Consider the following 25734-nt stretch of genomic DNA (forward strand, 5'->3'; position numbering starts at 1 on the left):
GGCCTCCATGAAGTCTTCCATTCTTTTCTCAAGTGCAGCAAGTATCCTAATGATTGTGCTTTAAATTCTCCATCAGACACATCACGTACATATGTTTCCCTTAGATTTCTGGCCATGATCTTATCTTATTTCTTGTGGGATGAATTCCTCCATCTTGTCATTTTGCCTACATTTCTGTCTTCTTTGTGTGTTGGAAAAGCCTGTTATGTGTCCTGCTCCTTGGAATAATAGCTTTATGAAGAAGATGTCATCTAGTGTCCAGGCCCTGGCACTTAAAGCAGTGTCTCTAGTGGTCCTGTGTATACTCTGCTGTTGTGTTTTGGCTGCTCTATCCATCAGGCCAGTAACCTGCAGAGTTTCTACTTGCCTACAGCACGTTGTGTTTGGTCCTTGGCCAGAGTATGGAGAGTTTTAACTGGGTATGCTCTGTGGTCTGCTTATTAAGTAAGACCTGATGCTACTTCCACTAGAACTGAAACCCTGCAGAACTCTCTGGTTAGGAGACATGGTTTGGGCAGGGGTCTCTAATGGTCTTCTGGGGAAGTGGCCTACTGTATTGGGAGTGAGGCACACTTGATCATGAAGGGCCATACTGGCAGAGTGCAGGGATATGAGACTTGGTGTAAGCAGGCTAGGCAGCCAGTGCCAGTGCTGTGCTTTTTACTCCAGTTTGCTCTGCATTTATGCTGAGGGGTGGGAGTGGGAAATGGTGCCAGAGAGCTCCTTTATCTCCAAAGAGCAGTCACTGTGCACACTGCATCTCAAGGAAGCACTCCCAGAAGAACAAATAATCTCTGCACTTTGTGTCCCAGGCATTTTTCAGATCACTGGTTCCACACCATCTCCTCCCTCCAGTTGTATGCTTGCCTTCTCTCCAGGAGCACTGCATTGTTCTCCAGGCTCTATCTCAGCCAAGACTGAGTTGACTTTTTAAAACTCCAAGCTTATGGAGGTGGTGTGGGCAAGGGCCTGTGCTGGCTTTCTGGGGAAGGGTCTCATTATGCTGGGACTAAGGCACGCTTCACTGAGAAGGGTAGTCATGTCAGAGCGCAGGGCTGTGGGACTTGGAGCAGGCATTCTAGGCAGTGGGTGTTGGGCTGAGCTGTATTCCACACAGAATGCAGTGTATTCTCTGCACCTATGCTGAGGGGCAAGAGAGGGAAATGGCGCCTGCTGCTCTTTTGTCCGTGGAGAGGAATCTCCTTGAAAGCTACCTCTTACAGAAATGTTCCAAGAAGAGGGAACAGTCTCTGTGTTTTATGCATTCTTCAGATCCTATCTGTGCCCCGTCGCCCCCCCTTGTTTGTCTGCTTGCCTTCTCTTTAGGAATAGAACAACCCCTCAGGGCTCGATCCCAGCCAATCCCCCAAGACTCACTGGTAGCAAAACTTCATGGAAATCAGCCCCCATTTTCCTAGCCAATGGTTTTGGGGAAGCATTCACCTTGTACTTGCCCCTGTGTGCTATGCTCTCTCTTGCCTTTCTGTGCTACCAGGGCTTCTTCCCCTATGCAAAACCTGTGATCTGTTTCTCCCCCAAACCAAGTCTCTGCACTTACTATCTTCCTCAATGTGGCCTCTTCTCTCCTTCTATTTGTGAACTTTCTTTTGTTAGACTTCAAAATGATTTCTTGGGTATTTAGAACGACTTAATATATATCTAGTTGTGTTTGAGGGACGAGATGAGTCTCTAGGGTCCTCCTACTACATTGCCATCTTAGATCCCTCCATGATACTTTTTAATTATAACATGAAATGCAATCAAAAACATTTCTTCTATTTACACCAAAAATTATAATCGGCAATCTTATAATAACCAACTTAGATCCTCCCATGATACTTTTTAATTTAGGACAAAGATGCTCTTGAATCAAAGGTTCTCAAAATTCAGTATGCATAAGTACCTGGGTGGCTCAGTCGTTTAAGGTCTGACTCTTGATTTTGGCTGAGGTCATAATCTCAGGGTCCTGAGATCAAGCCCTGTGTGGGGCTCCCCACTCAGCAGAGAGTCTGCTTGAGATTCTTTGATTTTCTCTGTCCCTCTCCCTCTGCCCCTCCACCCAACCCCATCCCCACCATGAGTGCGCATGCTCTCTCAAATAAATAAATGAATAAATCTTTAAAAAAAATCACCTAGAAGCTTGTTTGAGACAGAAAGTGCTAGTCTTGCCCCATGGGATATTATACGTAGTCTTTGCTAAATATTTGCTGAATCATTACAAAAGAGAGCACTAAAAATGTGATTATTACAAGACATTTTAATTACATTTCTATTTAGTTAAAAAATAGCCACTTACCAAGGTGAGTGTAGGAAAGGGTATCATTGAGAATGAGAATTTTTTGGTCATGCAGGATTTTAACGATACTTCTAGTTTCTGTCTGATGGATATCATAGCTTGTGGTTGTTATCACAATCTCTTCTCCCTCCTTAGAAAAATTCAAGTGCCAAATTCAAGAACAATTTTTAAAATAGGTTTCTATTTCTTAATAATAACAGTTAAAAAATTCTAATTCAATTCATATCTGATCACAACATGGTATTATCAGAAGAAGTAAACTATACATTGAAATCTCTAAAAATAAACATGCTTGAGTTTGATATTAAGGATTTTAAATTTTGATATATCTCAGCATTTCCTCAAATTTAATTCAGTCATTAAATAAAATCATAGGTAATACACTTTTTAAAAATTAAATAGATCAAAGCAAATATATTCATATTTTTATTAAAAACTGGTCAGCACAATATTCTTAAGATTTGAAAAATTTCCCCAGACTTTTTCTTTTTATACAATTAACTATTGCTAGGTATTCCTGAATTGTGGGAAAGACACACATAAAAAACTTTTTTTACTCAAAAACTTTTATATTTTCCTTTCATAACTTATATATAAATAATATTCTTTATATATTCTGAAAGCCCTTTAAAGATCCCAATTTTTAAACACCTGCTATGAGGTAAGCTTTAGAGTGTAAGCTAATACAAAATATACATTTTTCATCTGATTAATCCTATGAGAAAGTAAATGTCCGTGAGAGTAAGAAAGAAATCTTTTTAAGTTGACTCTTTATGTGAATTCAGTTCCCACCACATGCTATTTCCTGTACCTGCCAATCCACAGCATCCTTTAGAGTTAGGACTTTGGAACCTGCCTCTGCGGTTTCTGAGAGCTTAGTTTTATATATTGAACGTGGAATTCCATGAAGATCCAGCTCACCAAATACCCCTAAAGGAGAAAAACTTCTATTTATTCACCACATGGTACTGAGTTAGGTGCTGGTATAAAAATGAAACAGTACATTGATATATTTTAATAAGTGATTAGACATTTTAGAATGAATGGAATGAATTTGGATTATCTGCTCAGGGCTATACAAGAAAACTTTGACCCTCTGACCCACTTCTAGGAATCTGGTCCATAGAATTAAAGCCTTTAAGCCAGTGCACACGGATCTGTGAATAAGGATGCCTACTATGATAATATTTGAAAATATTGGAAAAATTCTAGTGTACATCAATAAGAGGGTGATGGAATAAATTATAACATACTAATACAGTAGGATAATATACTTTAAAAAGGAAGATGGTTATCCATAAATATTGATCTGGAAAGATATCCATAATATGTTAACTGAAAGAAAACTTAATATCTTTAGTTTGACACGTAAAAACTACTAACTATTGATACTAGTTTCCTCGTGATGGGGTAGAATTGGAAAGACATATATTTTTTCTTAATAGTTTTCCTTGATATTATTTGTGTTGTTTGAAATGCTACTTTTGAAACAACAAAAAAAATAAACTCACAAAAGCAAATATCTTTCAAGATTGAATTTGTCTGTCTTGGGACATTTACCAGTGGGGAGCTGACTAATTCAATCTGATGTTATTTTTTATGTTCCTCTTTCCTGTCACTGTTTTAGAAACTGTGTGGGAAAGCAATGGTAGAACATGCTTATATGTATCTTTCCAATAAATATATCAGTGTTAATAAATGTGGTTACTAATTATGAGCAAATAAACCCTCTCAGTTCCTTTACTTTCCAGGCTTAGATAGGAATATGTTCAGCCATACAAATCCGACTGGAAAATATAAAGTTTAGCCTCAGTTACAACTAGATAACTCATATTAGAGTCAGTTGATCCACAGATTATTAATACTGTAAGTAGAATAATGTGCAGAAAAGTTACCTTTTAAGGAAAAGGAAAAGGACACCAAAATATGAAGAAGTATGCTTGTTTATGCAAAGGGAAAATTATAAAGAAAACCAGAATGGAGAAATAATACACATATAGAGAGAGTTATGTTAGTTTTGCAATGGATTGCATTTTGGTTTCAAATACACACATCTATACCTATTTTAGGGTAAGATGTTTTCATTAAGATTTTAAATTTATTTTTATAACACTTTAGTGTAAATAAATGTCTGTAAAAGTTTCTGATACCATAACATCTTGAACTGATCTTGAACTGATAACAAGTATTTTAGTGCGTTATGTTTTAAAATAGATTTTCAAGACTGATATGATACTTTTAGTATCTGGAAATACACACCTAAGACCTTTGATCCTTGATTTGGTCCTTCTGGAAGAGTCCACTCTGGAGTAGAATGATTTCCTCTAAGAACAATCTGTAATTCTCCTTTAAAAGGGTTATCTTCCCAGCCACCAATCAATCTGCCTCCCTGCAGTGAAGCAGAAAATTGTTAATACTTAAAAATTGAGCAGAAAAGAATTTCGTCCACAAAAAAGGAATTAGGAAGATACTGGCAGCCTCTAGTGAAAACAAATGAAATCTGTTATATGAAGAACAATATTCTATGTGGAAGTGACCTTGATTTAACCCTCTCACTTTGGGATGGGCAGCTTAAATGACTTTTCCAAGGTCAGTTTCAATAGGTACTTATGGTCAGTGCCGTACCTGCTTACTGAGACCTGCTTACACCAAAACTCGTGCCATTTGGACAAATCATATTTTATTTTGCACCATGTGACATACATGAAATACACTTTTCACACTTATGTCCATGCTATGGCCAAGTAGGAGCCCTCATTGTTAATAATAACAGCTATTACTAAATGCTTGCTGATTCCATGCCAGCGATGATGTGTAAGGCTTTATGTCTATTTTATCATTTGACCTTTATCTTAAACCCATGAATTGCTATTTTTATTCTCATTGGCTAGATAAGAAAAATGGTGCTCAAAATGGTTAAATATCTTACCCAAAGTCCCAACTGACAGAGAGGCTTAAGGACTCAGTTGACACTTTAATTTACCTCAAAGCTCATGCATCTAAGTACCAAAATACTGCATATTTTTAAAGCAGTAAAGCCCTACTTTTTTATTAAGATTTTATTTATTGGACAGAGGGAGAGAGATCACAAGTAGGCGGAGCAGCAGGCAGAGACAGAGGAGGAAGCAGGCTTCCTGCTGAGCAGGAAGCCCAACTCGGGGCTCCATCCCAGGACCCTGAAATCACCACCTGAGCCGAAGGCAGAGGCTTAACCCACTGAGCCACTCAGGTGCCCCAGTAAAGCCCTATTTTTATCAAAGAAAAGCTACTACACACTTTTTAAAAAAGATTTTATTTATTTATGAGACAGAGAGAGTGAGAGAGCATGAGAAGGGGACAGGGTCAGAGGGAGAAGCAGACTTCCTCCTGAGCAGGGAGTCGGATGCGGGACTCGATCCCAGGACTCCAGGATCATGACCTGAGCCAAAGGCAGTTGCTTAACCAACTGAGTCACCTAGGTGCCCACTTTTATTCTTTAAAAAATTTATTTGAGATAGAAAGCACGAGAGTGAGCATGAGCAGGGGGAAGGGCAAAGGAAGAGAGAGAAGCAGACTCCCCACTGAGCCAGGAACCCAATCCCAGGATCCTGGAATCATGACCTGAGCAGAAGGCAGACCCTTAACTGACTGAACCACCCAGGCACCCCTATACACTTTTACTTTTTAACAGCAGTTCATAGCTTTTTGTTAGGCCATTCTTTTTTTTTTTTTAATTTTTTTTTTTTTAATTTATTGGACAGACAGAGATCACAAGTAGGCAGAGAGACAGAGAAGGAAGCAGGCTCTCCGCCGAGCAGAAAGCCCCATGCGGGGCTCAATCCCAGGACCCTGGGACCACGACCCGAGCCGAAGGCAGAGGCTTTAACCCACTGAGCCACCCAGGCGCCCCTAGGCCATTCTTTTTAATTAACAATAATAAAAGACTGACAGAATAACTCAACTAATTATACTGTTACTTGTTCAAGACCATCTGAGGTTTATGAGAGAATGAGGTAATTGTTCCAAACAGCTAAAATATTTTTAGGAGTCTTCTCCTGTTTTCATAATTCCATCTATGTCCATTCATTTTAAGAAACATTATTTTCTAAGAAAAAGAAAAGACTTAAAATATTTAACTTTTTTCCAGAACTCCTGGGGATTCTCTGGTAGTTAGACCAAGTTGCAGGTTTAGATTTACCTAATAGTAATACAAATATTCTCACAGTAAGAAGTAGCATAATTACTCCCTAAGGAATATGTAGCCACCAGTTGAAAGGACAGGGGAAATATGCAGGACTTAATGAGGCTTACATCTCATAGGTTAGAGCCAATTGGGTTTTTATTCATATCGATTGAATATGCTTTCTTACAATTTTTTTCAGGAAATCTTCAACATCTTAGAATTTGACTAATAAAGGTATAAACCGTAAGAAACCCACCGCCCCACCCTTACCTGAAGTGATATGTAGGTAGCATTCAGAACAACTTTTCTGTAAGAAGACTCTGCAGCTCCCACATTGTGTTTATCTTCCAGTTCCAGAACTCCCCAAATAACAAGACTTTCCATTGGTGGAATATCTATGTCTGCTACAACCCATGTTCCTATAAAACAATACTTTATTTATTTATTTTTTAAATATTTTATTTATTTGACAGACAGGGATCACAAGTAGGCAGAGAGGCAGGCAGAGAGAGAGAGAGAGAGAGGAAGGGAAGCAGGCTCCCTGCTGAGCAGAAAGCCCGATGCAGGGCTCAATCCCAGAACTCTGAGATCATGACATGAGCCGAAGGCAGAGGCCCAACCGACTGAGCCACCCAGGTGCCCCAAAACAATACTTTAATAGAACAAATACAATATAATTCACAATATAGCTTATAGATAAAAACATTGACACCCTTACCAGTGAGTCTTGGTTTCAAAGTTTGTAACCCTTTTTCCACACAATGACTCATTCCTGACTCTCCCAGAACATCTATTATCCTTAATATTCATGTTTAAATCCACAAAAAATCCAGGGGTACCAGTTGGTTAAGTGACTGCCTTCGGCTCAGGTCATGATCCTGGAGTCCCAGGATCGAGTCCAGCATGGGGCTCCCTGTTGAGCAGGAAGTCTGCTTCTCCCTCTGACCCTCTCCCCTCTCATGCTCTCTCTCTCAAGTAAGTAAATAAAATCTTAAGAAAAAAGGAAAAAGAAAAAAATCCCCGTAAAACCCAGAAGGCTAGTCTGGTGTCCAGGACACACTTACTAGAATCCATCTCTTCACGTTTGCTCTCTCAAGGGGCGTGGCCTAGAGGTGGGATTCGAACTCTGTACTATCTGTCCTAACGTCACACAGGCACAGGCATTTTGTTTATGCTTATGTACTTACCTTCAGGAATAACCACATTTGACCCTGGGTGCGGTATAGTATAATTATTTTCTCGAGATGATTGCCAGAAAGAATCATTGGACCATAAGCTGAAAAGAGAAGAGAAATATTTCCACTAAGGATTACCTTTACATACTTAATAACCATCTCCTTATACTACATGTTTTGGGATGATAGAATGCAAATTAGAGAATTTACAATTTCACTAAGTAGGCAAGCTAACAGGTACACTTGGTAGAATACGCAACACATAGGACTATACGTACAGCTTTTTTTTTTCTCCAATAAAGAAAACTTCCTTTTCATCTACAATCTGAATCACCTTTTCTCCCACTATATCCTCATTGTGATACCCAGATTTTAGCTAAAATGTAAGTTATTTAATTTCCTTATAAGATTTCACATGGTAGAAGGGTGCCTGGGTAGCTCAATGGATTAAGCATCCAATTCTTGATTTCGGCTCGGGGCATGATCTCAGGGGCAGACTGAGCCCCACGTCAGGCCTTTTGCTCCATGGGAAATCTGCTTGAAATTCTCTCGCTCACTCTCTATGCCCCTCTCCTGGCTTGCGCTCTCTCTCGCTCTCTCTCTCAAATAAATAAATCTTAAAAAAAAAAAAAAAAGATTTCACATGGTAGAAAGTGAAAAGAAATTCATCTTTTGTCCTTTTAAATACCCTTACATATGGTGCTACTGAATGGGGGGAGGGGGCGAGAGGATATGGTTGTTAGATTCTGTGAAGGGAAGGATAGAAGGGTAGTCTCTGAGCTGGTAAGGATGAGTCACTGAGGTTAAGCCCCTGGGCTAGGATCAGGGATGGCATGTCTGCAACCAGAGTGAAGGTTATGTTAAACTGAAAGAGATATAAAAAGTGCTTTGGAGGAGAGGCAGTCTCCACTTTTCATCGTTATATCTTCCAGAAACCACCCCAGTGCAAACTGTTGTAAAGAATATTATTATAAAGTTGATGATATTTTCCCATTGGAAAATGTTCACAATCAGAGGTTGTTCCCAGAACTAGTAAAAAATTTAAAAAATCCATCATACAAATTCTGTAACTCTACAAAACAGTCAATATATAGTTCGGTTAAAGTGTACTTACATTATACATTTGAATTATTAAGTTTTATAACTAAGAAACGTGTTAAAATTTGTTATAAAAATTTGTTTTACGAGGTTTAAAAGAAAGATTAGCAGTTAATTTGGACTTAATAATACATTTTTTTCATGAAGCAATTTTCGAGAAAGTTATGTTTAACAATTGTATCTTTCTAACTAAAACACCTGACTAGCATTGTATGGATTCGATCATTGATTTTTATCTAGTTTTTCTCAAGATTAATAGCCTTTCATTCTTATCCCCAACAGCATATGCATGTTATATATTGTTCTTACTGCCCACTGTTATGATCCATAGAGCCTAATAACTCTTAAACAAACCATATGTGTGTTGCATACTAGAGCTTTATATCCTAATCTTGAGGTACCCACCCTGGATCAAGATTCTGTTTGTTTTCACTGATGGCTATCTGTATAATATAAATTAATAAATCCAATGATAGCTATTTCTAGTGAGCAGAATTCATACTGTGAGGGGTGGGGGGAACCTATATGTTAAGACATATACATGTAGTATACCAACATATTCCTCTATCACATCCTGGTCTAGACCAATCTAAATCTACCATGGGAGTAAATAATAAATATTAATTAAATTCTCAATAATTTTATCTACCCTAGACTATATAAGGACTTTTTGACCAATAACCCTGATGGTGCATGTCTCTTATACAGCTCTCTAAAGTCTTTTCATGAGCCTTCCTGCTCTCTCCACTGCCCCTTTATAATACCGACAGAGCAGCGAAAGTGGTCCTTCCAAAATGTAATTTGGAGTACATTACTTCTCAGATGAAAATCATTTAAAAGCTTTTTCTATTTCTTAAGACTAACTGCCTGCATGACCTGACTGGTCTGATTTCTACTTGTTTCCAACACCATTTCCAGGCCACTCTCCTCGGCTCATGGGGGTCTAGCCACGCTGTTTTCTCTGTTCTTAGATATGCTACACTCTTTCCCACAGCAGGGCCTCTGCCCAGGATGCTTTCTGTGCCTAGAACACTCCTCCCCCACCCTTCACATGGTCAGCTCTTCCTCACCCTCTGGGTATCAGCTGGAATGTCCCCTCCTGTGAGAGACTATCCCTAACCACTGCACCAAAAAGAGGTCCCTCCCATACTACTCTCTGTCCCAGCTGCCTGTCCATTCCCCTTATAACCTTTATCACAACTCACACTCATGTACTTTTTTTCATTTACTCTTTTGTTTCCTTGCTTGCTTCTGTTGGCATCTATCTCTTTGGTTAGAATGGGAGTGTGATGAGGGCCAGGACCATATCTGTGTTGTTTACAATTGACTGTCCCGTGCTCAGCACAGTGCCTGGGCCATAGCAGGTGCTCAAATATTTTTTAATGATCAAATTAATATATCAAAAAATTCAATTATTATTCTTATGTACAATAGTTACTGCTATATCTGTATATTTTGGAGTGTAATTCAAGTAATAAAAAAACATCAAGTTGTGTTTGATGCATGGAAGCAGGTTATTACGTGCCCACTAAATGTTAGCTTTCTTCATCACAATTGCTATTTTTATGATTACCATTTGTCCATAACAGATACAATTATACATCAAATCAGGATAATACCTTTAATGGCCTTAAAAGGCTAGTACCAACTATCACATGCTAGTACCATGATGTATGATGATTACTATAACACAAGGTGGAGAGTAATGTTCCACATGAAAAATAAAGGTAAAGGGCTATGTAAGTTTCAAAGATAAAAAAATCATTTTTAACTGTAAGAATTAACAGATATTAGGGGATCACACATTCGAAACAAAATTAAATGAGTTGCATTATGAGATTTGGCCATGACAGTTATTCTAAGCAAAAAGACACTACCTACTAAGAAAGGACTGGATTAATGAGGAGACTTCATTTCTCTTGCTATTCCAGAGGCGTCATCAAGAAGTTCTGCGATCTTGGATAATTCACTAAAGGTCACTGACTTCAGCTTTCTCACCTTATTATATAAGAGGGTTGGTCCAATAGTTCATATCCAACATTCTGCAAGTCTAAGATTACCAGTAACATTCACACAAAACTTTTTGTGAGATTTTTCCATCTTCTCATCAGGGTGGTTATAAGGCCCATGTGAAGTCTGAGTGTGAAAGCGCCTTGTGACTTACAAGGCATTGTTCAGGATGAGGATATTATTTTCTCACCCAAGAGTGACATGTGAAAAGAATTCTGTCAAGTGCTATCGAAGGTATTAACAAACAAAAGGCCTATATACTTATATGTGGCTGGTCGCTTCCTGGGAACTGGTTTTCTTGATGGGGGATGTACAGGAAAGCAGTCCTGGAGAATGCAGCAGTAAGCTTGGAAATTAATAACAACATCTTTCACATCAGGATCCAGGGTCCCAGAAATGGGCTGGCTCTGCTGAACGTCATTTCTTCCTGACACTGAAAGTGAAACAGTTTAAATTAATATGATGATGAAATGTAGACAAAATCATGGCAATTTGAAAATATTCTTTAGAAGATAACTTGGTAGAGGTTCAAATGTATGGGATATGTATGAAAAAATTCTGATGAAAAGCACATGTCTTATTGAGAAGCACACAAAATGTCTTGACAAAAAAAATATTTTGGAACTCAAAATTTATTCTTGAATATTTTTTAGTTCCCCCAAATAATAAAATACTAAAAAATGAAACAAAATATTTGACAGCTTCCTTTGTACTCATTTCCTCTAATTTTGTGAAATAAATGTTAGGGCCATTTGTAACCATGTTGGCATTATCTCCAAACATAAAATGTAAGTTCTTAATTCAACTCAAGGCCTTTTTCAACATAAATTTAATCTCCAATCCTTTTACTCAGCAAACATTTCTTGAATCATACTATAGAGAGGACACTATATAACATATTTGCCCATTAAGCAATTTTTCTCTTCCTTTAGACAAAGCATTAGATAAAATAATCACTTTTGCCTAATGAATACATACCCAAGTAATATAAAGTACTTGTGTTTGCTTCAAGGTGCCAGTCTCCATTCTTGCTAGTATTCCAACTCAATGGATTTGAAGAGCCATTCCTCATGTCAATAACTTTAAACATATCAGGATTTTGAGTGAAGTTATGAGATATGATTACATAATCTTCTTCCTAGAAGTGTTTGCCCCCAAATATGATTTTATATGTTAATATCCTGCATAACATACATAAATTTTGATGACATATAATTAGCCCTTATATTTAGACTTAAATTTTGGTTTTAGTTTGTTATCTTACATTCATATTTTGTTTAGTAACATTTTATATGCCTATGACAAAAATGCTAACTCTATGTGAAGGCAATGAAAATCGCTTTCTGTACACACACACACACACACACACACACACACACACACATGTATTTGGAGAATATTTTATTTCTGTAGTATTTGAAAAGATTTAAAACAATGCTAGGTATTGTTTTTGGCTACACATATGCAGTATAAGTAGAAGAACATGAATGGGGATGAAAACAACCAGTTCAGGATATTGGTGACCACTGGAGGTGGAGAGTGAGGAATGAGATCAGGGTATCCCATAGAGGGGGCATCCATTTCATTGAAAATATTTATTTATTTTAAAAAAAATCAAAAGTAAAGATCCACAGAATGTTAGATCCAGATAGAGCTAGGTGGTGGGCACACAGGAATTGGCCTGTCATTGTCTATATTTGGTATATTTTAAAATACAAATTCTAAAGCCCTTAACTGGTACCTAGAATATCATAAGTACTCAATAAATGTTAGTTACTTTCATGGTAATAATAATAGGACCCAAGCTTAGTATTTTGGGGAATATGGCAAAGATATGTCTTACTTCTGATTGCTCACAAGGTTTCTTTTTTTAGCTTGCTTCTTAGATTTAGGGTGGGTCATGAAGTGTGTGAGGACTTCGACAGGTCAGCATCTGAGGCAAGCACATTCTGGGCCTAACAACTGGTCTAAGGACTGGAAGTTGTCTGCATTCGCATAATACGCAATCATCATTATTAGATGAACTTTATAGCTCTTTGTTTACCTTAAATCCATAGAATGTCGATGTATAGGATATATTTGTTATGTGTTCTACATCTTTAAAATACCAATTAATGTGCTTTGCATTTGGAATCACAGCCATCCATCCAGACATATGAGTCAGTCGTTTCTTCTGAAAGGGAACAATGCTTGTGCCTGCAGCAGAATATAAAACAAACAAATAACAGTGATCTCAACCTCTAGAAAATTATTTCTTCTTTTTTTTTTTTAACAAACAAATGCAAATAGGAAAAATAAGCCTAGTCTTTGGAAGTGTCTGAAGAGGTCAGAATAGCATTTCATTACTATGTTCTAAATGTCTTTGTTAACTGAAGGTTCCAATGTTTCATACGACACTTAACTGAAACATAAAGTGCCTTCTCATTTGGAATTCTGAATTGAGATGAAGTCTTTATTCCTTGGGGAAGATAAAATTCAAACATGATGATGATTAGTGACTACTATGACAGAAGTGCTTTAATATATTAACACAATTCTTTAAATATCATTGATCTAAAATAAAACTGTTACTCTTTTAAGAGCATTAATTAATTCAGGATGCTTGATTTATAGGGTATACAAATATAAGTTCTAATTTTTTATTAGATTCTCTGGTATTTGTTGAGTTTATCAAAACCTGCATGACAAGTACTAATAGAAAGTTTTAATTTAAAGCTCTTAAGAATCTAGGCTACCATCAGACTTACCACGAACACTGGCCATGACACCCTGTTTGTGAATGATAAACTTGCAACCTAAATTACTTGTTATGGGAAAAAAAATACTTAATTTGGTAATGCTTTGTTCATGAAAGCATACCTGACAACTTCAGATAAAGATTTGAAAAGATTTCTTACAATATAAAGAAGACATGATTAATTGCCCATATTCTATTTTTTCCCCTCCATCCCCTCTCTCTTTTCATCTCTGATTGACTTTCATGTTAAATTTGCAAACTCTTCCCTTGCAAATTTACAGGGAGGAAGCTAGATGAAAGATTATGAAATAAACTGTCATTCTTTTTCTTTGAAGAATAAGGCAAAAAAGTTCCAATATCAAAGAGGAACAAATTTATTAATTCTTAGTCTTGTGAATTAGCATTATATTTAAAAAGGTCATGAGCAAAGACCTTAAAAATATACAGTTCCAAAAGTCCTGCTGGGTACGAGAACTATGATTAGATTCCTCAGTAAATATTCATTCCTTTCCCGTCCTTGAGTGCCGAGTAGACTTCCCTTGGGTGAGGGGACAGTCATAAACATCTGAGAAGTATTTGCTGGATGAAGCTTGCCATCTTGAACCTCTACCACTACAATGCAAAGAGCCTGTCCCGGGTAGCTGGCTCTCCCTTCAGCCTGTGCTCTGGAATAAACACATGTGGAAAACTGAATTCAACTTTTAGGGAGGAGCAAAGCCCCTTGGATCCTCACCTTCAAGCACAGCATCCTATCTGAGCACAACCAAAATCAACCAATCCAGTTCTCAAACATGAGAGTGAAAACAATGATTGTAGGTTTAAGCTATTAAGTTTGGGGATAGTCTGTCATGAAGCAACAGCTGACTTACATAAGGGTTCATGAAAATCATCCAAAACCTCCAGAATTTGCTTGACGTTTGGTAGAACCAACTTCTACTGAAGTTTTCTGATGCATGGAATTATACTTGAACCTGAACTTGCTTGATAATTCTCTTTTTGTAAATAAAACTAATTGTGGGGTGCCTGGGTTCAGTTAAGTATCCAACTCTTGATTTTGGCTAAGGCCATGATCTCAGGATCATGATATCAAGCCCCACATCAGTTTCCATGCTTGCTGGGCATGGCGCCTGCATGGAATTCTCTCTGTTTTTCTGTCCCTCCCTTCTCGTGCTCTTCCCTTCTCTCTAGAATGGATAAATACATCTTAAAAAAAACCTGACTGTCATTTTTCATAGTTATTTGTGTTTCCTTAATTTTTTCAGAAGCACTCATTTTTAGTATGTTGATTTTAAGCATCTTGGACTAAAATCTGAAGTTGATATTTTAAAAAAATTTACTAAGAATAAGTATCTCAAATTAATCTACCATCTGGTCTATAATATCACTAATAGTAAGTGTTTCAAATTAATTTGCCATCTGGTCTAACTTTACAGATATTCATAAAGATACATATATTCACACATATATACATAAAGCTACACACATCATATCATCATGCATGAAACACTTTGATAAAGTTATCTAAAGATATATGTAAAGTTATATCTCCAATCTCATTTCCCACTGTTCTAGTATATTTGTTCAACTTTTGATTCATTTAGTATATATATATAAAGTGAAAACAAGTGTTCTATTTTTTGTTTTCAATTTTTAGTACTAAATCATTTTATTTGGCTTTAATGCAGATAAAAAAGAGTCAAATATTCTTGACTATAAAAGTTATTTGATTTTTTTTATGTCACACTAAAAAGAAAAGTACCTGGAGTGATGTTTTCTCTACTCTGTAATTTGGTCTGAGTACTACAACTAATTCCATTGCAATTCAGTAGTTACTGAGTCCCTACTATTTGCAATGTCTTGTGTTGAGTTATGTGGGTGACAGGAAGATAAATTTATAGATCTTTCCACCAAGGTGTTCAGTTTAGTAATTAAATAAAAATCTCCATTCCTGAAAGGATCTGGCAAAAAGGCACAGAGAGACTTCACAAGAAAGCTACAATCTCATAAATTCAGAAGTATTAGACTTGTCGAATCAAAAATAAACACACAAAATTCTCTCTAAAATCATCACTACCACCACCACTAATAACGACAACAAAAAAAACTCCAAAATATTTAAAATGTTTAAATATTACTGCTTAAAAATTAATTGTGTAAGGTATATATCTTTTTATCATGCTGTATATTTAAAATAATTTACCCAGGGTGGTTCTACATTTCTGATATATTATCTTAGACTGTAAAATTATCTTAGACTGTTTTATAAAAATCTAATGTTCAATCTATTCACAGGTACGTCATGAAGTATTTGGAGATATGATTAAAAGTCTTACCATAAATAACTATTTTATAACATAGTAATGGGAAATACTAACATACTACGTCACCAGATAAAATAACATCATTTGCTTTTGATGTTTTGGCTCCTTTTAGTTTAGCCTATCAAAAAACTTTCACAGATACTGTGCTTAAAATACTGTTTATTGCACCATAGTCTCTAAAAGTTTAAGTAATGTTGCTCCATTCTGGACATCTGATTATCGGAAGAAAAGAAATGGCTGCCAGGTTCATATCATTAAGTCACTGAGGTAATGGGTATAATCATTACTCAGAGAGTAGGTGTATGTCCCTTTCAATTCATAGGAGGAAGAAACTCTAGTAAGAATGTTCTAAACTTAACTATAATAACTGATAACATCATAATAAATGACAAAAGAGGCGCTGCATACTTACTGTTTTTCTTGCAGATCCATTGTTCGCCATTCTCCATGAACTTGGACAAAGGGAGGCACGAGAAGGAGAAGCAAGGCAAGGAGGAATATGAAATGAGCTACTTATTTCCCCTGACTCTCTGCCTGTGAGGATGTAGGGGGTTCTTGGTGGGCTCCTGCCTCTCTCAACCAAAGGGCCATCCTCATTTACCTTCCCTGTTTGGCTGGTGCAAATGCCAGATAGATCATGAGTAATGACAGCAAATTAATGTAACGAGTCTGGTAGTGATGTCGAGCTCATGTGGTATTCCAAGTATGGTATCTTTACTGAAACAGATGAGCAAACCGGCAATCCTTGGTACCTGGTGTACAGCTACTGACCTAAGAAATGCTCCCTCATCCCATTTCAATCATCAAAGATAATCAAAAGGTCTGCCTTCACTGGCAGGGATGATGGTATAGCTTATCATCGTGCTCCAAGGACGATGTCAACCTTCCTCCTCTCTGTTGTAATATTGTCTGGAGGCTTCTTGAGCAAGCAGAACATCGTGCTGGCCCACATATTTACTCAATACTCCTCGCATGCCCATTTTGGGTGTGTTATTCGTTTCCTGCCTGGTTACTGACCGATACAAATATACTTTTCCCATGTTCCAAACAGTGACCGACAACTTAAAAAGATGATGATGAAAATAGAAAACCATCTTTAAGTTAGTCGCTTCAACTATTATATTCCACTTACCAAAAGAGTCTGAGAGGACCACATCCTTTTCAAGCAGAGAGACTGGAGAAGGTTTGTTAAATGCCAAACGGTGGAAGCTGACGGAGGTGTCACAGACGGCCCCCGGGAACCCAATGCTCCACTCGGCTTCTTGAGTGCAGTGAGAAGGGTCCAGCAGTGAGCTGTATGGAATGACAGTGTGTCCTCTGTGACCTAGGAGATGGACATAAAAGCATGTTTCCTATAACATATAAGAAAACTAAAAAACAAAACAAACCAGGATCCCAAACTGTACAACATATAGCTACTGTGACCCACAGTACCAGTAGCAAAATCTAAAAGTCCTGGTACATTTTGCAGGGGGGGGTGAGGGGGTGGGGGTGGGGTGGGGGGTGGCTCGGCATGGGACAAGAGGACCCCATGCAAAGGCTTTGCAGTGGACTCTTCAGTCAGGGAGCCAAGTGCAAATGCAAGAAAAAAGGATATTTTAGGAGGCTGCATTTGACCATTTGGGTCTCTTCCAGCAAAGAATGTCTCAACTGTGCCTAGTGTTGAACTATACCCTCAAATCACTCGCAAAGTTCGGTGCTGGGTAAGATCTGTGATTCATGTGCGTCTGCTTTGACAATTCAACTTTCTGTGTTAACACAAATATGTTTCCAGTGTGTATTATCAGAAATCAGAACATAACATTTACCTGTAAGAGAACCATCAACATCAATCAGTACCGCTTCATGTTCCCATCGAAAACCAGCCTTGTTTGGTGTGTGAAAATACTGGATGTCAACAAATTTTGCACTCCAGCCTCCACATCTCTCATTACACACTCCAGTGATGGACGTCACTCCCAAAGCTACACACTTGGGACGGTCAAAGTTCATAAACTGCACAGATGATACAGTCAAACCTTCACTAAATGGGAGAACCAGGCCTTTCCTTGTGCAAAATGCTGACCCCATTCCCAGTTCATCGAGATGCCCAACTATTTTGGCATTTTTAATCACCGCTCCATTGGTTTCACCCCATCCCCCAACATAAGGAGCCAGGATCCTCTTGGTCTCGATTCCAGCCTCAAAATTATTTACCATCACAAAGTTATGGAACTGAAGGGCACCTCCATTGACCCATTCGGCTCCTTTTTCACAATTCCAAGTAGTCAGCGAATTAAATATCGCAGGCACTGGCACTGTAGAAGTACAAGCTCCTGTTTGCATGGGGAAATATTCTTCAAATATCCACATTCCAAACCAACCTTGAGAATGAACAGTGTTGTTATAGAATTCTCCAAGAGGAACTCTTTTTTGGCAAATGTTTCGGTCATAGGATGGCCCATCCGGGTGGTTGTTCATTCGGTACCAAAAGCCAAAGTGAGTGCCACCAGCAGCCGCATTGTGTCGTATGGTGTTGTTTGGGTTCGTTACCCAAAATGCAGCCGGGGTCACATCATCATTCAGAAGACTTGTACTTTGCTGCACAAATACTGCCAAGTTATACTGCAAGACGTTGCCGTGTTCAATACCATCTTCTATAAAAAATGCTCCTCCCTTGATATCATATATAACATTCTGCTCCACCAGCAGGTGATGTGTGTTATGAATGGTGACGGCTCTGTTATAGGTCTGGTGAATTGCACAGCCTCTTACATAAGAGTTAAACTGTAAATCTCCAAGCAGGTGCCAATGTATTGGATAACGCCCCAACCGGAAAGCCTGACCAGCATGGAATATCTGTCAAGCCCAGAAATCATAGCTATTTAGTGATACACATAGACTCGTAATGTGCCTGGCTTCTGTCTCCTTGTTTCAAAATAATCTCCAATATAACAATAATAATAATTAATACATTTGTATCTTCCATAGTATTCATATTCATCATTTGAAAATGTTGTGTGACCTTCAACCCACATTCTTTTATTCAATATATAGCAGCCCATATTTGTTACCAAATGAATGAACAAAACCCACCTTTGGATCTTCTGCTTTTCACTTCAGTCTATTACTAAACTTGCATGTTTAGCAGAATAAAACCTCCCAAAGACTTATTTTTCTCCTTCACTTTGATTCTTATATAATAATCAGAAACATCGCTTGAATGTTTGCCATGTGCCAGATATTGTGCTGTGTTGTGTATGCATGATCACAGTTGTCACCATGGTCCTATGAAGTAGCCAGTGATCATCAATTTCATTTTACAAATGAAGACACTGAAGTTCACAAAGGCTAAGCATCTTGTTCATGGTTATAAAACTCCATTTAAATCCAAGGTGGTCTGATTCTACATTTGGTGCCATTATTAACCACTGTGCTGTGATTTCTTTCAATTGGTCTATGATATAGTAATTTAATACAGAAGATGTCAGTGTGTGAGTATGTGTACAAGTGTGTGCGTGTGCGTGTGTGTGTCATGAACCCAGAAGGTTAGGAAGTAAGATGGTAGGGCACCTACTTATTTTTATTCTTCATCTAAAAATTAAAAATTAACTATTATTAATAACCTATACAAAGATTGACCCTGGCAACCTCACTCAGTCCATATCTCAGATGTCATGTATGTGTAACATATTCTAGGAGGAAGAGAAGTTTCATAAAATACAAATGTGGACTCTATCACCCTCAATATGTTATTTGTAGTATAGGTGTTCCCAGTGTAATAGGTTTATAGATTTTACTATCCCTCTCTCTCTCCTACACTCCCTCCCCCCCATTTCCTTCCTTCCTACCGACCTTCCTTCCTTCCTCCCCCCACCACTGAATATTAACAAAAACTAGGCTAACCTCTGATTATATAGACTGAATATGAGTAAGATACAGAGGAGCTCCTAATCTCTTGGGGATAACTTGCGTATTTATTCATTTACTTATATGTTGGTTCAATTAACAATCCATTGAGAACCTATTATATGCACTGTTTCAACCACATGAGAATCAGCAGAAAACCAGAAAGACAAAATCTCTGAACTAATTGAATTTTTTGTTCTAGAGGGAGAGATCAAAGGAGTTATGGCAGGAGTTATGAGTAAATAAAGGAAAACAGGTTTGGGCAGTTATTTCAAATAAAGGTGGTGAGGAAAGGCCTCTCTTAAGAGAGAACCCTTGAGGAGACAATGAATGAAATGAATGTGAACCATACACGCATTTGGTAGAGGAGAATTCCAAGCATAAGAAAGAACAAAGGCAAGGAACCTGAGACAGAAATATGCCTGGCATGGTCAGTGGATACAAAGAGGCCCATGTACCCAGCATGGCATGAGCTAGGAGTAGATTCAAAGGAGGTAAAGTCAGAGACCAGCTGGGGGACAGGTTGTGTGTGTCCTACGGGAAGGACTTGGGCTTTTTGTTTTAGGTGTAATAAGAAGCCATTAAACAGAGGGCAACAACATCTTATGTATACTTAAAAATGTTCATTTGGTTGTTGTGTGGAGATTCTATTAGAGAAAGGGTAGATGCGAGATGATGAGTTAGGAGAAAATGATAGTAGTTAGGTCAGAGGGGACAGTGGCTTGGGTGGGGATCAGGTAGCAGTGGTGGAGAGAGATTCGATGCGGGTCCTTGCATTTTTTGGGCAATGTGGATAGAACTTGATGAATTTGATGTGGTGTGCGAGAAAAACAGAGAAACAAAATTTTGGCATGATTAAATGGGTGAATAATTGGGTGTTTCAAAACTGCATGTTTACTTATCTGTCTCCTCTACCAGATTATAAGCAACAGCTGACAAACAGCAGGTGTTCAGCATTCACTCATTTATGGATAACCTTCGGCAAACCATCGTGATGTAACAGTAATTCTTCTTACCTCGACATATTCTATTCTCCCAGTTACCATGTTAGCACCAGGTGTGGGAGCATGAAACATAATGCAGCCTCCAAACTGGTCACTTCCTATTTCCTCTCCAAACTTTCCTTGGAAGCATGTCTGTGTAGCAAATTCACCTTTAAAAATAATTTTTAAGACAACATAAAGAAAAACCATGGCAAAAATCCTCTAGTTATTTTAAGATTTCCTCCCATACCTAATTACATCTTTTTATTCATATATCATTTTAATCTCATCCTGTGACATAATTATGGGCATTCATATCATTTCCTCCTCTAAATAGCAAGCAAGGTATGTACCTTGTCTTGTTCCCCTTTGCATTTCCTAAAGTACCAATTACAGAGTCTTTTAAAGACACTAAATGAATATTTGAATGGTTGAATGAATACTGATAAAGGTATTTTGTCTTACCATCTCTGAAGCTTTGCCCCAAGATTTGGGAATTAACATAATGCAATCTTCTATTTGTATAGCACTAGAATATTCATTTTGTCACTTAATTCCTGTAACTATAGTAAGTGGACAGAACAGGAAATATTCTTATTTTAAACAGAATGAAATGAGGTTTCATGAACTGGAATCAGAATGTAGGTTATTTGACACTGAATCCAGGGAGACTTGCCTCATTTATCCCATTGAAGGAAAGGCTATACTTAAGCTCTGTTTGTTAGGATTTGACAACATACCGGATTATAATGGTATTAGTTATTACATAAAAGTATCTATCTATTTATCTATCTATCTATCTATCTATCTATCACCCATCTATCTATCTACCTGCATCCACACACCGGCACACAGAGAACTGTGGTAAGTTAAGCAGAGCTATGTTATCAGTTCTGTCTAATGACACTTGAGTGGAAGAGACACATGTCACTTCAGGACCAAAGTATTCAGTGCTGTTGCTTGACTCCCTGGCCATCACATAACTTCTTCTGTCCCAGAGATCACGGAGGCCTCTTTCAAGGGGGAGCCTCTAGCAGCCCAGATCTTGGAATCATTACAGTGAGCATTTTGGACACATGCAGCATGAACGAGAAATAAACCTTCTCATTTGAAATCACTGCCATTTAGGGCTTCTTTGCTTAGTCTGGCAGTTTTCAACTGGGGGTGATTTTGCTCCCAGGGACCGTTTTTGCAATGCCTGGAAACGATTTAAGTTGACACACTCTGGCTGCTAAAATTACCAGTGTCAAATCCATCAGGACATGCTGGAATTTTGTTATTCCACTCCACGTTGTCAGATCCTCTTATTAAAATATTTCTTGTAAGAATTCCGACTTCAGCTCTCGCTTCGAACAGTGTTCCATCAGGGAGTGTGACAATGATTCCTAAGTGTGTGTAATTTAGCGGATCAGTTAGCATTATCTCCGTGCCATCAGCAGAGACAGATGCAATGGTCCTTTTCTCATTCTCTCGTTGACTGTGTCTGTAAAAATTTTAACACAAAAACTTTCAAAATTAATCTAAATCAACATAATCTTGTTTTAGTGCATTTGGTCTTACGGTCTTTAAACACTTCATCTGTAAAATAGGACATTTTAAAATGTCACATAATATTCTGAAGAGGAATTTGAAAATGGTCTCTAAGTCTTTCTTATAGTAACTGAATAAATTTTACAAATGAATTTCAATTAAATCAGTATTTTCCAAGTGCTACCATTGTTCAGAGAACTGTACTAATTCCTATAAAGTATGAAAAAGAACTATTCATTTATAGCTTTGAAGATCACACCCAGTGGTTCTCAACTGAGGATGATTATATCCCCACCATGAGACACTTGGCAACACCTGGACACATTTTTGCTTGTCACAAATCAGGGGGTGCTACTGGAATCTTGTGGGGAGTGGCCAAGGGTTTTAGAAACATCCTATAGTACACAGGCAGCTCCACACAACAAAGACTTGTCAGGTTCAATGTACCAACAGCACCAGAGCTGAGAAACCCTCACAGAGGAAGCCACTGCATGTTCCTGAGTAGGGGAAAGAAAGGACTGAGGTAAAGTTTCGGAGGTCTCATTTCTACTACTTCTTCTCTCTCTCTCTTTTTTTTTTTTTTAAGATTTTATTTATTTATTTATTAGACAGAGAGAAAGCGAGAGAGGGAACACAAGCAAGGGGAGTGAGAGAGGGAGAAGAAGGCTTCCCGCCAAGTGGGGAGCCCACCACAGGGCTCGATCCCAGGACCTGATCATGACCTGAGCCAAGGGCAGACATTTAACCACTGAGCCCCCCGGCGCCCCTCTGCCACTTCTACAGTACACCTCCAACTCCAGCCACAGCCAAAAGATTTATCAATTGTATAATACTCACTCACGTATTTCATTGTTCAGCAAACATTTACTGAATGTCCTACCTGTTTTCTAGGCACAGAGCTAAGGAGGCCATGTAGGAAGCGCCCTGACTTTCAGGAGACTGTGTCAGTGCCCAGTGGTATATTATCTGCTACAGTACAGGTGGTGCAAAGGAGGTAAGCTCAGGGGAGTCATTTCTTTGTCCTCCTAACATTCCTTTTTGACTCTTCTCTCCCTTAACAAATCTTTTCCCTCTTTTAAATATAAGTTCAAATGACGAGGTCACATGGGAACTAGGTAAATAAAAAGTCACCTCTCTCGACTTTCTCAGCCCTTCCTCTGGCTTCCCAGCACATTCTGCCCAATGCCCTGTCAGGGCTCACTTTTACCACACTGCGGTCGCCTGGCGTCTGCTACCACCGGCCTGTCTGCTGCCCTGCCCTTTCCACTACCTGGCTCCTCCTCCAGGTAAGGCCCCTAGAGATTAAGTCATTTTGTAGGCTGAGCACTTAGTACAGTACCAGGCACAACTCACTAACAGTGGTTGATGGATTCAACGAATTAACGCAGGGCAGATCTGTGAGGGGGAGAAAACAAAGGAATGGAGCGTGGATAGGAAGGTGATGTCATATTCCAGGTGTGAGGGACAGAGTCTAAATTAAACTGAGAGCAGGGAAAGACGAAGGAAGAGATGTTGCAAGGGCAGAACCCAAAGAACCTGGTGATGGGTGGGAAATGAAGGATGCTGGTAGTCAGAAAGTCACGGAGAAAGTTTTTGTGAAGATCGAAATTAGACTATAGGGGTTTAAGGGAAAAAATGGATAACAAAAATGCAGTGAAAAAATGGGCATAATATTAGGCAATTTAATATATATATATTTAAAGACAAAATGGGTGGCACAGTCAGTGAAGTGTCTGACTCTTGGCTTTGGCTCAGGTCATGATCTCAGGGTTGTGAGATCAAGCCCCGAGTCGGGCTCTGCACGCAGCACAGAGTCTGCTTGTGACTCTCTCTCCTTCTCCCTCTACCCCTTCACTGCCTCTCTCCATAAAAAAATTAATAATAATAATAATAAATCTTTTCAAAATTTAAAAAAATAAAAAGATAAGATGAAAGTGGCTAGAAAGGATAGGAGAATAAAGTTGTTTTTCATGATAGTAAGTGGATGGAGAAAACCACAAGACCTAAAGATCCAGGTAAGGAATTGTGGGGAAAGGAAGCCAGAGGGAGTTCAGGATGAAGGGCACTTGAGCTAAGGGTGTATCAATAGTATCTATACCACCGATCCCACTGGTGGTATAGAAAAGGGGGTTAGGCTGGCCTCTCCCAAATTCTCTTGGATGATACAGAGATTTCTTTAGAGAAGAAAGTTCTGCAAAACATCTTTTATGTTGTGTGCACCTAGAAACACTTTTCCTTCCTTTGTAATAATATCTAACATTTATTTTAATCTAACATTTACATAGCACTTACTTTGAGCCAGTTCCACTCTAAGCACTTATACATACTAACTCACTTAATTCTTACAGTAATTCTGAAATAGATACAAAGAGCATTCCAGTTGTACTGAAGCACAAAGAGCTGAAGTGATATGGTTGCGGGACTGGTACATGGTCTTGCTGGGGGGTGGACCCAGGCTGATCAATTTGAGAAGGAGTATTCTCCACCACTTACTTTACAATTTCTCAGATATGACTTACAAATGAAATAGTGAACAGCAAGTTAAATTTGGTGGGAAATTTCTTAATTTTTGTTTCTTAAAACTAAATATCCCTCAGCTAAATTCCAAACTTACCCTCTTATTTCATATAGGAAAGCTCTAAATGAGAATTCTCTATTCTATTAGTAAGCCCTGTCATTTTGCTGCTTTTTATTTGGCCATTATGTAATTAAAATTTCTTCCAAAGGCAGAAATAAAAGGGCACTTTTAAAGCTAAGTATATATTTAACTCTTCCTAACATCTGCAAGTCTATTTTTAACTTGGAAAATGGCAAACTCAAAATGCCATCTTGAATTTTAATTCTAAATTGAGTCACAACCTTAACATAACTTAGCTGTTTCTTATCATAAATTATAGTTGTTACCTGATAAGAATAACCATATCCAATTTTGCTATTACCCATAATTTGAATAATAAAGCAAAAATAAAGCTCCTCTTGCTCTCTTTCCTCACCAATATACTTGGTGTAGCTATGTAACTTTTGTTCCTTTTATTTCTTGCTTGTTAATGCATATAATTAAACAGAAATTAGAGGTCATAAGCCATTTCAATTGTAAAATGTCAGACATGTAAAAGGTCATGTTAATCATCACTCATTCTATAATAATTTCTTCTCTTTGATTTGATTCATTACTAACAATCTTACTCTATAGGAACCACTGCCAAGACTGTAAGATATGAAAGAGTTCACTAGCTGCTTTCAACCCCCAATAAAGCTGTTCATTTACATTTTTGCATTCATTAATGGATTTAGCTAAAGCTCCAAGTCAGAAATATCTATTTTTATTAATTATTTTCATTAACATATAATGTATTATTTGCCCCAGGTCTGTGAATCGTCAGTCTTAAACATTTCACAGCACTCACCATAGCACATACCCTCCCTGATGTCCATAACCCAACCACCCTCTCCATACCCTCCTCTCCCAAGTAACCCTCAATTTCTTTTGTGAGATTAAGAGTTTCTTAAGCTTTGTCTCCCTCCCAATTCCAT

General features: G+C 38.1%; 1 protein-coding gene across 1 annotated transcript in view; it reads right to left on the reverse strand.

Annotated features, from left to right (window-relative positions):
- PKHD1L1 (PKHD1 like 1) overlaps window positions 1-25734 on the reverse strand; it is a gene marked incomplete at its 5' end in the record, with an annotated part of 157157 nt that overhangs the window by 47199 nt on the left and 84224 nt on the right. The window contains 12 exons of the mRNA XM_080800305.1: window positions 2297-2426; window positions 3108-3226; window positions 4556-4685; window positions 6729-6877; window positions 7646-7734; window positions 11003-11174; window positions 11720-11879; window positions 12786-12937; window positions 16932-17123; window positions 17608-18637; window positions 20704-20840; window positions 21912-22153. Of these exons, the coding sequence (XP_080656431.1) occupies window positions 2297-2426; window positions 3108-3226; window positions 4556-4685; window positions 6729-6877; window positions 7646-7734; window positions 11003-11174; window positions 11720-11879; window positions 12786-12937; window positions 16932-17123; window positions 17608-18637; window positions 20704-20840; window positions 21912-22153 (2702 nt within the window). The remainder of the gene's footprint in view (window positions 1-2296; window positions 2427-3107; window positions 3227-4555; window positions 4686-6728; window positions 6878-7645; window positions 7735-11002; window positions 11175-11719; window positions 11880-12785; window positions 12938-16931; window positions 17124-17607; window positions 18638-20703; window positions 20841-21911; window positions 22154-25734) is intronic.

Source organism: Martes martes (assembly GCF_963455335.1).
Source record: "Martes martes genome assembly, chromosome: 4".
Taxonomy (NCBI): domain Eukaryota; kingdom Metazoa; phylum Chordata; class Mammalia; order Carnivora; family Mustelidae; genus Martes; species Martes martes.